Source organism: Ursus americanus, chromosome 18, assembly GCF_024610735.1.
Source record: "Ursus americanus isolate L20-20 chromosome 18, mUrsAme1.1.p, whole genome shotgun sequence".
Classification (NCBI taxonomy): Eukaryota; Metazoa; Chordata; class Mammalia; order Carnivora; family Ursidae; genus Ursus; species Ursus americanus.
The window spans coordinates 7,996,815-8,010,085 of NC_142144.1; the positions used below are offsets into that span (position 1 = coordinate 7,996,815).

Here is a 13,271-nt window from a genome sequence, read left to right on the forward strand (position 1 = left end):
CTTAATGTCCACAGCACAGAGACTGTGTCCAGTGGAGCTGGGATTGGAGCCCAGAGCTGGGACCCAGGTCACTACGCCAGGTGGTTTCTAATCCCCGCAGTGGGTGGGCTCCTCCTCCTCCCTCTCTCCCTCCTCCCCTTTCCCTTCCCCTCCTCCTCCCTGCCTCAGGCAGGCCACACTGAGAGGGCCCTGGAGCCAGAGTTGGAGATGGGGCTTAGGCTTGGCCACGCTGTTACACCCTGGGACCATCCCTCTTGTCCCTTCCTCAGGCCTACGAGCGGCAGGTCCCACCCCGGGCTGTCATCAACAGTGCAGGCTACAAAATCCTTACCTCCGTGGATCAGTACCTGGAGCTGGTTGGCAACTCCTTACCAGGTAAAGGACTCCCCCCGCCCCCCCACCGCCTGGTCCCAGGCTGAGATGCCCTGCTTAGATCCAGGAGGTGGCCGGGGGAGAGGGCTGCCCTGATCCCAGAGCTCCAGCCTCCACGTTTGCAGAGAGAGCGGCCAGGCCTCGAGGGACCGCACGTGCCCCCAGAGGGGAGGCTGAGGGGGGGTTGCCTGAGGCCCCCCAGCGAACTAGGCACAGGCGTTGGCTCCCACCCGCGTGCCCACTTCCTGAGCCTTACAGTCGCAGCTCTGCCGGGGGGGGGGGGGGTCCCACGGTCTGCCCTTCCCGTGTCCCTGAGGCCCTGTGAGACCCCTGGAGAAGGTGACCGGGGTCACCCTGCTTTGTACACGGTGGAGTCAGTACTGCATTTGCGAAGAGTTGTTCTAGGTGTCCCGTCCGCCCCGCCCTGTCGGAGGCTCCTAGAAGCCTTACAGGAGCACGTCTGCCTGCCCCATGATCCCAGGGAAACCGGGGGGGGGGGGGGGCGATCTGGGGGGCAGCCTGTGCTCCCAGATGGGGCTTGGGGTAGAGCGCCCCGTGTGGTTGAGGGCTCAGCCAGAGCCCAGCATTCCAGGATTCCAGCCCCGACTCTGGCTTTGTTTTTGTTGTGTCTTCTCCGGCAACTCAGCACTGGGAGGACTGACCTCGGGGTGTTGTGTAGACCCTGTGAGGTGCTGTGTGCGCCCGCGCCCCACACAGGCATGCAGAGCCAGGGCTCGAAGAAGAACGGTCACTGTGTTATGAACAGTGGTGAGGTCCCAGCCCAGGACCGCTTATCTCACTGGATCTCGAATATCCATGGGGACAAAATAGAGAAAAATCTCCTTTTATTTATTTTCTGGGAGGGAGGCGGAGCCCTCCCTCCCCCTTGGACATGTAAGCCTCGCTTTGGCCTCCACAGCTGAAATTTGAAGGGACACCCAAGAAGGTAACGCCCAGCCTCTGAGCCTGAGGGCTCCGACCGCGTTGCTTGTGCTTTAGGCATGGGGTTCAGAGCCTTTCCCGAGATGCAGTGCCCGCCCTGAGAAATGGGTCCAAACAGATGCCACGGGATTCTGAGGTCCCGTTAGCTGGGCTGCGGCGGATGCAGGGACAGAGAGGCATGCTGCCTCCGCCCTGACTTGCCGGTCAGCCCGGAACAGGCGAGCCCTCTCTGGACCTCAGCCGGCCCTGGCAGCTGGGCCCAGGGATGCGCCGCCTGCCGGCCCGGGCAGACGGAAACTGCAGAGGGCAGTGGCTCAGCCGGCGCTGTCTCCGCAGGAACCACGTCGAAGTCGGGCACCGCCCCCATCCTCAAGTGCCCCACGCAGTTCCCGCTCATCCTCTGGCACCCTTCCGCCCGGCACTACTACTTCTGCATGATGACGGAGGCCGAACAGGACAAGTGGCAAGCGGTCCTGCAGGACTGCATCCGGCACTGCAACAATGGTGAGCAGGGGGCGGGGCGCCTGGGTCACTCCCGAGTGGCGACACCTAACGGCTGAGTGCGGTGCGGCAACCCTGCTCTACGAGCTGTTGTTTCTGGCGGTGGGGGGGGGGGTTGGTTGTAGGGAGACATTGCGATGCTGCCTTTTAACCTTCTTCCTTGAAGAAGACAGTTCTGTCCTGCTCAGAGAAAATTTGGGAAATTGTTCTCAGAGCGGGTGTGGTTGTTGAGCCCTTGGACCCTGGAGCACAGAACCACAGTCCTGATTCTGCTCCTTCCTAGCAACATGACTTCAGGACCAGCTTACCTCTCAGAGCCTGTATAAAATGGGATAATAGTCCGTCCCGAGTCTTAGGGTGTTTGTAAGGATTCACAGTGAGAGTCTGCTCGATGCTTGGTGTAAAGACTAATTTATTCATTTGTTTAATTTCTCTTAAAAGATTTTATTTTTAAGCAGTATCTACCCCCAGCGTGGGTCTCGAACCCACAACCCCAGGTCAAGAGTTGCACACCCCACTGACTGAGCCAGCCAGCCAGGCACCCCAGGACTTCTTTTGTTGCATCATTTGTTGCCTTACCCCTGACCTATAGGGTAGCCTGGGAGTTCATGTCCTTTCTCAGGGCCTCGGTGTTCCCTTCTGTAGAGTTTTGAGGTCTCTTTCTGCTCATTCATTCAATGAACATTTTTAGTGTCTGGGCGCGGAGGCTGCAGGAGGGAGCCCGCCCCGGGTCCTGCCCCTGTGCTGCCGGCAGCCCCATGGGGGAGGCAGATGTTAAGCAGGGGGGGTGGCTGTGCCCGGTGCATGGGTGGGAGCCACCCCGGGAGCCTGGAGGGTGTGCATGTGCTGGGGGGTACTGACCTGACCCTTGTGTGCAGAGGGTGGGCTAGCTGGAGCTGATGGTTCTGCTGAGACCTGAAGGATGAATGGTCCTCGAGTGGGGGGAGCAGCGTCCTAGCCTGGAGCGTGGAGGGCAGCCTGGAGGCGGGGACGGTTTAGAGGAGGAGGTGCATGGAGCCCTGCAGTGGGGGAGGGTGACCCAATGCGCTGGGGGGCACTGGGGTCCCGACCAAAGGGCCCTGTAGGGCTCTAAGGAGTTTGATCAAAAAATGGGGACAATAGGGGTACTGAGCATCTTTGTGCCCTCGGGGAAGGAGCAGCCTGTGCTGAAACCTGAACTTGCTTCCTGGTGACCGGGCCTGGGGCGGGCAGGAGGCTACCACCCCCACCCTCCCTGCCCGGCATGCCTCCCGTGGTGGTGGGTGGACAGCGTGGGCACCCACGCCTGGAGACCCAGCTGCCGTGGGGACTCGGCTTGCCCCACCCATCCTCTCTGTGCTGCAGAGTCCGGTCTGGAATCTGTCAGGTGGGAGGAACCAGGCCTTCAGTCGGGCCAACCCCTGTCACCTGGGCCAGGCCCTGCCACCCACAAAAGGCCTCCTGTTCCCAGATCCCCTGGGGCTGTGGGGCCAGGGCTGGGCGGAGGCCATCTGGGCTCTGACTGCCGGGCCTGGGCACCCGCCCCCGCTCCTCCCTTCTTCCTCCCTCCCTGCCCCAGCCCTGGCCCAGCCCTGCCCTCTCCAGGTTTCCAGGGCTAATGGCTGACCTGGCAGGGCCACCCCAGGTTGGGGGTGGGCTCCCCACGTGCACAATGCGAGGATGACAAGCTCGAGCTCGGTGGGATTGCCGGGAGGGCTAAATGAGCTGGTTTGGGGTGAGCTCTTGGCCCTGTGCCTGGCACAGCTGGGAGCTCACCTGGGAGGCTGGGGAGAGCCCTGTGGGTGGGTGCGGGTGCTGTGGGCAGGAGGGGGCGGGGAAAGAAGGGGCAGCCTGCAGCTGGTTTTAGAGGAGCCTTCCTTCTACCCTGAGAACTGTGGGAAAGTTCTCTGCTTCCTCTAGCTTGGAGGCTGGGCCTGGAATTTGTGGATCCTGGAATTGCTCACTCTGGGGGCTGCCAGGAAGTAGGGGGGGGTGGGCGGGGAAGGAGGCCAAGCTGGGGGGACGCCAACTCGTCCCAAGGCCCCCCTTACATCCTGCATTCCTGGAGCAGCTGGGGGTGGCAAGAGGCAGCTGGGGCACTGAGCTGAGCCCGCAGGGCGGGCCTGGGCTGCAGAGGTCAAGGCCTCTTCCTGTCTGACTGCCATCCCCCTTAGCCTGCTGCTTGGGACTGAGGAATGCAGTTTCCTTTCTCAGTCTGACCCTGATGACCCCACAGGCAGGAAGTCTCCAGGTCTGGCTGGAGTCCGCTGGTCCTGTGTTGGAGCCCTCCTGTTGCCATTCCCTAGCTGTGTGTCCTCGGACCAGTAACTTGGCGTCTCTGAGCCTGTCTCCTCCATCAGGAAAAGTGGGACTGAGAACAGCCATCCCTCACGGGGCCGTGTGAGGATGAGATGAGGGAATGTGTGCGAGGTCTTAGCCCCGGCCTGGTGTCTTGGTCTGCTTGGGCCGCCATAACAAAGCGCCAGACTGTGTGGCTTACGCAGTTGTGGAGGCTGGAAGTCCAAGATCAAGGTGTCGGGAGGTTAGTTTTCTTCTGAGGCCTGCCTCCTTCGGGCCTTGTCTCTGTGTCTTTACACAGCCCCCCCCATGGTGTGTGCATGTTTTACACCCAGATTCCTTCTACTGATAAGGACACCAGTCATACTGGATGGACTCCCCCATGACCTTATTTTACCTAAATTACTTCTTTAAAGGCCCTATTTCCAAATACAGTCACCTTCTGAAGTACTAGGGGTTAGGTCCTTAGCATAGGGATTTGGGGGGACACCACGCAGCCCCTTACAGCCAAGCTCAGGGGAAGAGCTCAGGAGGGGGGCCCTCGTTGTATGAGACTCCGCGGCCCAGCATGCGGAGTGGAGCTGTCCTGAGGGTCTGAGACCGCACGTCTGGCGGGAGCCAGGGCCCGGGACATCGCAGCCTCCTTCCCGCTGCCCCCACCCAGCATCTCACCTCCCTGCCACCTGGAAAGCAGCCCTGCCTTGCCAGCACCCCGGCTTGTTGTCTGTAGAATGGCAATGCCCTCAGGTGAGAGCGGTTGCATGCAGCGCACAGCCCGCGTGTTCTCGGCAACACTTGGTCTCGGGGAGACCGTGCTCCTCCTCCCTCCTCTGGCCCAGTGGGCAGCACTCACCTCGGGCTCTGCACAGCAGCCCAGCTGGGGCACCCCTGAAACAGCGGGGAGACCCCTCCTGCCCCCAGCCTGGCCCAGGGAGCTGCCACTACAGGGATGGCTCTGGGCCCATTTCCCACCGCTGACCCCCTTCCGGCGCGGACAGGCGGTGACTCTGCGGTCAGCCGGATGTGAGGGGGTCCTCCCCACGCCCGGAGGGGCTTTTTCTCTGTGGGGGTGACTCAGCCTGTAGTCACTGCCGTGGGAGCTGGGGTTTGGGAGGCCCAGACTGCTGTTTCCCCTTCCTCGGCTCCGGGGACACAGCGGTCGGGGGCACGTGGCCAGGGTGGCCGCCCCGCTGCCTGGCTCCGCGTGCTGAACCATATTCTTCCCCAAGTCGATTTTGCAACTTCCTGCTGCTCGCCTCCCCTGGCAGCCGTTCCGGGGGGCTGTGCCTTGTTCCCCGACCCACCTCGCTGGCACGGGGGAGGAGGGCAGGCTCATGTGGGCTGCTGCCAGCACTACCAACAGCACGAGTCTAGAACTGGTGTGTCGTGGTCAGACTGGAATGACACCCTGTCACTGCCAGGTGTAGTAAAGGGCGACGCAGCACGGTGCTGGGTTCGGCTCTGGGGCCCCTGCGTGACCAGTTCCCAGCCCGTCCTCACGGCTAGAGCCTCGCTGTGGCTGTAGGAGACCAGCCTGGGTCCCTGTTCAGAAGAGGAAACTGAGGCCCTTAGGGTTCCATGATCTGGAGCAAGGCTTGGCAAGCTCCAGTGCACAGCCCAGAATTTGGCCCATTGCCTATTTTTGCAAATCCAGTTTTACCGGCTCGTTGGGTTTCCATGGTGTCTGGCTGCTTTGATGTCGTGGTGGCAGAGCGGCGTGGTTGCCACAGAGACCATCTGGTCTGCAGAGCTGAAAATGGGTACTGGCTGGCCTTCTGTGGGGAAAGCTTGCAGGCCCCGAGGTGGCCAGTAGGGGAGGGAGCAGGACTGGAATGAGGACCCCGGGGTTCCTCTGGCACCCTCTCTGCTGTGCCGGCCGCCTCTCCCGGCAGGGTGGGGTGACCTCGGGTCCCGGTTCTGCCACGCACTGCCCTGGGACCCCCAGCCGGTGGCCTGACCTTGCAGTCTGCTGTCGATCTGTAAAGTGGGCTTGAGGACAGTCTTGGGGCGGTTGGGAAGATTTAAGATGATTAAGGAACACATGAAGGAGAGTGCCTCGATGCTGTCGGCGGAGGGTTATTACCGCTGTCACTGTCACCGCAAACACGACCACCACCACCTCTCTCGAGGCCGCGGGACTGCAGGTGGGGGTGTGCATGTGTCTGCACACTCGGGAGGGTGCGCTCGGGCAGTCAGTTGGTCTTGGTGAGGGCCATCGGGCCATCCCACCGACCTCCTCTCCCACTCCCTCTCCGGAGCAGGGATCCCTGAGGACTCCAAGGTAGAGGGCCCTGCGTTCACGGACGCCATCCGCACGTACCGCCAGTCGAAGGAGCTGTACGGCACCTGGGAGATGCTGTGTGGGAATGAGGTGCAGGTGAGGCCGAGGGGGCTGACGAGGAGACCGTGGATGTCACCCCAAGGTCCAGAGGGCGGGCCCAGGCACAGAGACTGTGGGCTCGGGGCACTCCTGGCTTGCAAGGAGACAATAAGATCGTTTTGGACAGGTGGAAATACTTACTTGATTCAGTACTGAGCACCTATCCTGACCCGGGTGCTGGGGTGCTTCTGTGAATAAGAGGGATGCGGCCTTGGCCCTTGCTCTCTATCTAGCAGGAGAAACAGACATTTGACAAATAAACGCACGTACTTCTGTGTGCCAGTGAGGGGGGTCGGGGGGTGTGGTATTCCAGACAGGGAGGCAGCAGGTGCAAAGGCCCTGAGGTGGGACCCCCTGATTCTGAGGATCCTGCAGGTCCCCCGAGCAGAGAAGCTGGGACGTGGGGGATGATGCTCGAGAGAGAGGGCAGTGGAGACATGGAGCCAAGGCCAAGCCCAGAGGAGTTGGGGCTTGAGTAGAATGCGGAGAGGAACCTGCCAGCTGAGCGTGCTCTAACCCCTGCCCCGGCTTGTGCCTCCTGGTCCTAGATCCTGAGCAACCTGGTGATGGAGGAGCTGGGCCCCGAGCTGAAGGCGGAGCTCGCCCCACGGCTGAAGGGAAAGCCGCAGGAGCGACAGCGGCAGTGGATCCAGGTGGGTGCGTGTGGCCCGGAGGCGGGGGTGCTGTGCCCGCCCGGCACCCTCGCTCTGGCTCTGACGCCGTGCCGCTGCCCACAGATCTCTGACGCCGTGTACCGCATGGTGTACGAGCAGGCCAAGGCGCGCTTTGAGGCGGTGCTGTCCAAGCTGCAGCTGGCGCGGCCAGCCATGGAGGCGACCATCCGCACGGACATGGACCAGATCATCACTTCCAAGGAGCACCTGGCCAGCAAGATCCGAGGTAGGCCACCTGCCATGTTTTGGGGGCCGGGGTGGACCTCCCGTCTGTGCCATGGACCCGTGTACTTTTCACGCCAGTGACTCGATTCATCGGTCATTTTACAAAATGAAAGCAAACGTGAGCCGTTGTTCGTCCAACCTCTGGCAGTTGTTTTGTGTACATTTCTGCAAACGCAGACCTTGAAGATGTCCGTTTTGTCGGGGACGTTCAAGCGTGTTGTTCAGCTTTGGCTGGTCACGGGCTTGAGCGCGGTTCACAGGCATCAGTTTAGCGGGGGTGATGCACTCGGATCGCGGTTCACTTTTTAGGGTCAGCGTACGTTCCCTTCCGTTCCCGGCCCCCTGGCCGCCCTGCACACCGGCCGCCTGCAGTTTTTGTGTGTGTCCGTTGCCTGGGGCCCCTTCTCTCCTCTGTGTTCTCATCATGAGCTGCGTAGAACACAGGGAGCTGACAATTATCTGGTGCAACGAACAGCAGTAGCCGGGCAGAGGAGAGGGAGGGACCTCACGGCACCCCTGGGGGGAGTGGCCTCGGTCTGAGTGTCCTGGGCTGCTTGTGCGTGGCCGCACAGGGCAGCGGCCGGCTCAGTGTGTGCAAAACGCAGAGGCTCACGGAGGCTACCAGAGTGTGCGTTGCTTTGTTAAAGCAACACGTCCCCTAGAGATGTGTTTCCACTCGAGCAAAGCGGAACGACGCTGGTACCTTTGGTTCCTTGCCCTCAGACTTGTAGAAATACCAGGAGCCAATCTCAGAAGCCCCTGTTCTCTGACGCGTGGATCTCTGAATCAGTTTGCTGGTGTCACGAGGGGTTTTCTTTAAAAGCTGATAGGGTAGCGACCCCTGGGCTCTGGGTCCCACCCGCTCACCCGGCTCCCTCGGGGCGCAGCCTTCATCCTCCCCAAGGCAGAGGTGTGCGTGCGGAACCACGTCCAGCCCTACATCCCGTCCATCCTGGAGGCCCTGATGGTGCCCACCAGCCAGGGCTTCACCGAGGTGCGGGACGTCTTCTTCAAAGAGGTGACAGACATGAACCTGAACGTCATCAACGAGGGCGGTGCCGACAAGCTGGGTGAGGTGAGGACAGGTCCCTGGCCCCGGGGACGGAGCGTGTGCTGGGCCTGGGTCCACTCTGCCCCCGCCAGGCCCTCACTGCCGCTCCGGGCATAACCTGTCACCAGAGGGTCTGCTGGAGACCAAGGGGCTGAGGGCGTGAGGCACTGGGGGCAGTAGTCGGAGGAAAGGGGAGTCACTGACCCCTGTCCACCAGGCGGGTTACTGAAGTCTCAAAGGACTAACAGAGGAGGGAGAGGAGGGAGGGAGGGAGAGGAGGGAGGGAAGGAGAGGCAAGCCTCTGACAAGAAGTAGAAATAGGTGCCCTTTCAGGTCCCTCGCCCATGGAGACGGCGCGTCTCTGTCACTTCTCAGTTACCCAGTTCTCAGGGTGCATAGCCTTCCACAGACCCCATTTTGGGGTACTTGGCTGCCTGAAGCCCCACGTGGTTGTCAGGTGCAGATCAGATGGATCCTGTACTCTTTGCCCTCCTCTTCCACACCCTGACCTGAGGAGTCCACAGACAGTACTAATCACAGAATTTGAGAACCAGAAAAGACCTTAGAGATCATGAGAAACTGTTGCCTGATTGTGAGGCTGAGGAATCGGAGGCTCAGAGAGGGGGAGCCACTTGCCCGAGGCCACACAGCACCCCAGAAGGGATGAGAACCTCTCCCCTGGCCCCGAGCTGCTGAACTGTGCTCCAGCCTTCACATCCTTGTCCCTCGGGGCCCGGGCGAGCCGGGGGTCTGCAGGGCCTGCGACTCCGGGGGCCCCGGCTCAGGTCCCCACTTCCCCACAGTACATGGAGAAGCTGTCCCAGCTGGCGTACCACCCCCTCAAGATGCAGAGCTGCTACGAGAAGATGGAGCCGCTGCGGCTCGACGGGCTGCAGCAGCGTTTTGACGTGTCCAGCACCTCCGTGTTCAAGCAGCGAGCCCAGATTCACATGCGAGAGGTGGGCCCCGGCACCTCCCACCTTCCTCAGGCCCCGTCTCCTGGGGCGAGGCTCTTCCCTCCATGGCCTTCCACCCTGGCCCTGCCTCCTCGTGGGCCCCACGGCAGCCGCGCTCAGCCCCTGGAGTGCTCAGGCCTGCTCTGGCCTCTCAGGTGCTCCCATCTGCTGGAACACCTGTCCCTCTGTTCACCTGTTAATCCAGACTCCCCTTTCAGGTCTCGCCCTAGAGATCCCTTCCTCCAGGAAGCCCTCCTTGCTCCCCAAGCCCCTCCCCGCAGGGCCCAGGACCTCTGTTTCCTTGAGGCAGGGACTGGCCAGTGCCCAGCACAGTGCTAGCACCCAGTAGACACTCGGTAAAGATAGGGGTGAACCCGTACCTGCCCACGCAGGCTGCCCCCGTGCCTCCCTAGCAGAGCTGGGGGCACGGGCTGAGGAGCCCCTCCGAGGCGCGCAGGAAGGGGCTGTGGTCACTCCAGGGCCTTCACGTGCCCGCGCTGTGCCCTGCAGCAAATGGACAATGCCGTGTACACCTTTGAGACCCTCCTGCACCAGGAGCTGGGGAAGGGGCCCACCAAGGAGGAGCTGTGCAAGTCCATCCAGCGGATCCTGGAGCGGGTGCTGAAGGTGAGTGGCCTGGCCCGAGCCCCATCCCTGGGCTGGTACCGAATTTGCTGCCCCTACGGGAGGCGCCACGGACCCCCTTGCACGGGCAAGGATCCCAAGGCTCGGGCCAGACCTGCGGGCTTCCAGCCCCCTGACCCGTCTCTCCCGGCAGAAATACGACTACGACAGCAGCTCGGTGCGGAAGCGGTTCTTCCGGGAGGCGCTGCTGCAGATCACCATCCCGTTCCTGCTCAAGAAGCTGGCGCCCACGTGCAAGTCGGTGCGTGTGCCCCTCGCCCCCCCTCACCCACTGCGGCAGCCCCTCCCCCCAGCCTGACCCCCCCCCCCTCCTCTGCCCCTGCAGGAGCTGCCCCGGTTCCAGGAGTTGATCTTCGAGGACTTTGCCAGGTTCATCCTGGTGGAGAACACGTACGAGGAGGTGGTACTGCAGACGGTCATGAAGGACATCCTGCAGGGTACGGGAGGGTCAGCTGCGGGGTGGGGTGGGGGGAGCCTCACCGTCGGGGGGGGATGGTAATAGGGCTGCCGAGGGGTCGCCCTGGTCCCACCGGCTAAGCTGCAAAGAAAACCACGAGGCTTAGGCCTGGGGGTTGTTTGGGGCACGCTGTGTGGCCCTGGATGGGTAGCATCACTTCTCTGTGCTGTCCTGAGTGTCCGCTCAGGGCGCTGGCCTTACAGACGCGGTCAGATGAGGGACAGGAGGACACAGTGGTGGCCAGCTTGGGCTGCTGGTTCCCAGCAGTGAGGCCTGGGCTAATCACCAGTCCTGAGGCCGGGGGCGATGAGGGGGGGGGGTCCTACTGGGCACCGTGGAGGGTGGGGTGGCGGCCGCGGGCCCTGTGCTGGCCGTCCTGACCCCGCGCTTTGGCTCCACAGCCGTGAAGGAGGCGGCGGTGCAGAGGAAGCACAACCTCTACCGGGACAGCATGGTCATGCACAACAGCGACCCCAACTTGCACCTGCTGGCCGAGGGCGCGCCCATCGACTGGGGGGAGGAGTACGGCGGCAGTGGAGGGGACGGCGGCAGTGGAGGGGACGGCGGCAGCCCCAGCGTCCCAGAAGCAGCCACCCATTCGGAAAAGCGACGGCGTGCCAAGCAGGTGGTGTCTGTGGTCCAGGACGAGGAGACAGGGCTGCCGTTCGAGGCCGGCTCTGAGCCACTACCACCTGCGTCCCCGGACAGTGTCACCGAGCTCCGTGGCCTGCTGGCCCGGGATCTGCGGGCTGAGAGCCCCCCGCCGGCCGGCCCTCTGCTCAACGGGGCCCCCTCCCAGGAGAGCCCCCAGCCCCTGGCAGCCTCTGAGGCCTCCTCGCCGCCCGCCTCACCCCTCCGGCACCTTCCTCCTGGAAAGGCTGCGGACCTTGAGCCTCCCAAGCCTAGTGACCAGGAGACCGGGGAGCAGGTATCCAGCCCTGGTGGCCGCCCCCCCATCCACACCACCACCGAGGACAGCGCAGGGGTGCAGACGGAGTTCTAGGCCAGTCCCCCCTGGGCTTCTGCTGGACATGGCGCACGGGCCACCCCCTCCAAGACACTGGCAGGCTTGGCTATGGCGGGGAGCCCTGGATCTAGGCCTCGGGGTGGAGGGCTGGGAGGGCTGTTGTGGCACTTCGGGTCTGGACAGGGGTGGCCCACCTGAGTCACTTTATTGGGTTGGGTCACACTTCGTTCCCTGTTTTCTCTTCTGGGGGCTGATCTCGGGCTTCCTGCTTGTGCTGGGAGCTGGGCTCAGCCGAGGGGGCTGAGGAGTACCCGGCGGCCGCCGGTTCCCTGGGTCCTCCCTTCTGCTTTCTGGGGCCGGTTTCCCTCGCGGGTCTTACCCTCTTTCTCAGACGGATGTAGACTTGTTGTTCGCTGTGTTACTCGGCCACTGATTCTCTCCCTTCTCACCAGTGGGGGAGCTCATTGGAACCAGGAACATGGGGCATTGAGGCCCAGCTCTGGGTCCAGACCACTGTCCTCAATCCTGGCTGGGCCTCCAGAGACCAGTTTTGGAGTGGACACTGGCCTTGCTTGCCCTGCTCTGGGTGAGGGGAGGTACACAGACTTCAGGCAGTAGCCAGGCTGGGGATGCTGGGTTGGGGGGCATGCCTCATGAAGGAGGAGGAGGGGTGAGGGGCCGGGACTGGAATGAGAAGGGCCCAGAATGTGCTGGTCTGTGGAGAGGAAGTGTTCCAAGGGAGGGAAAAGGTGAGCGGCAGGGAGGTAGTGCTGGGAGTGTCTTCAGAGCAGGCTGAGGTGGCCGAGGGAAGGCTGCTGGAAGCTGGAGCAGGCTTTTGGATTCCCCACCCCCACCCCAGCCGAGTCTGGCTCCTGCCTGTTAGCACCCAGCCTCCGGGAGTCCCTCTGTTCCCCCTGCCCCTCTTGCGGCGACACACTCGGGGCTGGGACGGAGGGGCGGCAGGCTGCTCAGAGGTGGGGTTTGGGGGGGTGTAGTTTCTGAGGGCCACCCCCAGGGTACGCAGTGTCCACGAGGGGAGCTGGGTACGGCTCCCCAAGGCACCACTGGTGGCCCCTCTGAGGATGTGGGGTCAGGCTGTGGCTTGGCCCCTGCTGCCTGCAAGTCACCTCACCCTGAAAAATTCCCTCCTCAGATGGGGGTGAAGGTTGAGCGAGGCAACTCCTCCCCCAGGCCCTGGGATCCCCTGGCTTCCCCAGCCCCCTCTGCAGCCCTGCCTCCTCCGTCCCCTTTATCCACTTCCTTGGGCAGGGGCTTCAGACCCACAGGACGTGTGGCGGTGGCTGGTGCTCAGGGACCCCGGTCCCCCAGCCCTCATCTCAGACGTCTCACTAACCTTCTTCCACCACGTTCCGTGCTCACATCTCCTCTAGTGCCTTCTCTTGGGGTTTTCTCAGTCATCCTTCCCAAATATTGTACTGAAAATATTATGCGAACTGTTTAAGCTTTACTAATCAATAAATGATTTAAAGCCATCGACCTGTGTCTGGGGAGACCTGGGCCAGAGCTGTTCTAGGAACACCAGTGCACCCTGACTTTCTGGGCTCATCATCTGACCCCCTCTGCCTGCCTGGCTGGAGGACACTGACCTGGAGTGGGGTGCAGGGGGCACAGGGGACTGGCCTGACGGCAGCTCGGCTTTCTCAGCTGGATCGGCTTTCTCAGCTGGATTGGTGTGGGTGTTCCGCAGGTGGCCTCTGGTGACGGGGAGGCCACGAGGGCTGGCAGTGGCTTTAAGGCCAAGTAGCCCCAGGGCATCCACAGCGGGGATAGGCCCCTGGGCTCAGGGTGGGTGGCAGCGGTGGT

General features: G+C 62.6%; 1 protein-coding gene across 2 annotated transcripts in view; it reads left to right on the top strand.

Annotated features, from left to right (window-relative positions):
- NIBAN2 (niban apoptosis regulator 2) overlaps positions 1 to 12,941 on the top strand; it is a 50,605-nt gene extending 37,664 nt beyond the window's left edge. For both annotated transcript variants that reach the window (XM_045771036.2, XM_045771037.2), the window contains exons 4-14: positions 270 to 375; positions 1,651 to 1,818; positions 6,354 to 6,469; positions 7,021 to 7,125; positions 7,210 to 7,372; positions 8,259 to 8,446; positions 9,226 to 9,381; positions 9,889 to 10,005; positions 10,157 to 10,264; positions 10,349 to 10,460; positions 10,882 to 12,941. In XM_045771036.2, coding sequence (XP_045626992.2) covers positions 270 to 375; positions 1,651 to 1,818; positions 6,354 to 6,469; positions 7,021 to 7,125; positions 7,210 to 7,372; positions 8,259 to 8,446; positions 9,226 to 9,381; positions 9,889 to 10,005; positions 10,157 to 10,264; positions 10,349 to 10,460; positions 10,882 to 11,483 — 1,941 coding nt within the window. In that variant the 3' untranslated portion in view covers positions 11,484 to 12,941. The remainder of the gene's footprint in view (positions 1 to 269; positions 376 to 1,650; positions 1,819 to 6,353; positions 6,470 to 7,020; positions 7,126 to 7,209; positions 7,373 to 8,258; positions 8,447 to 9,225; positions 9,382 to 9,888; positions 10,006 to 10,156; positions 10,265 to 10,348; positions 10,461 to 10,881) is intronic.
- The last annotated feature ends 330 nt before the right edge of the window (positions 12,942 to 13,271 follow it).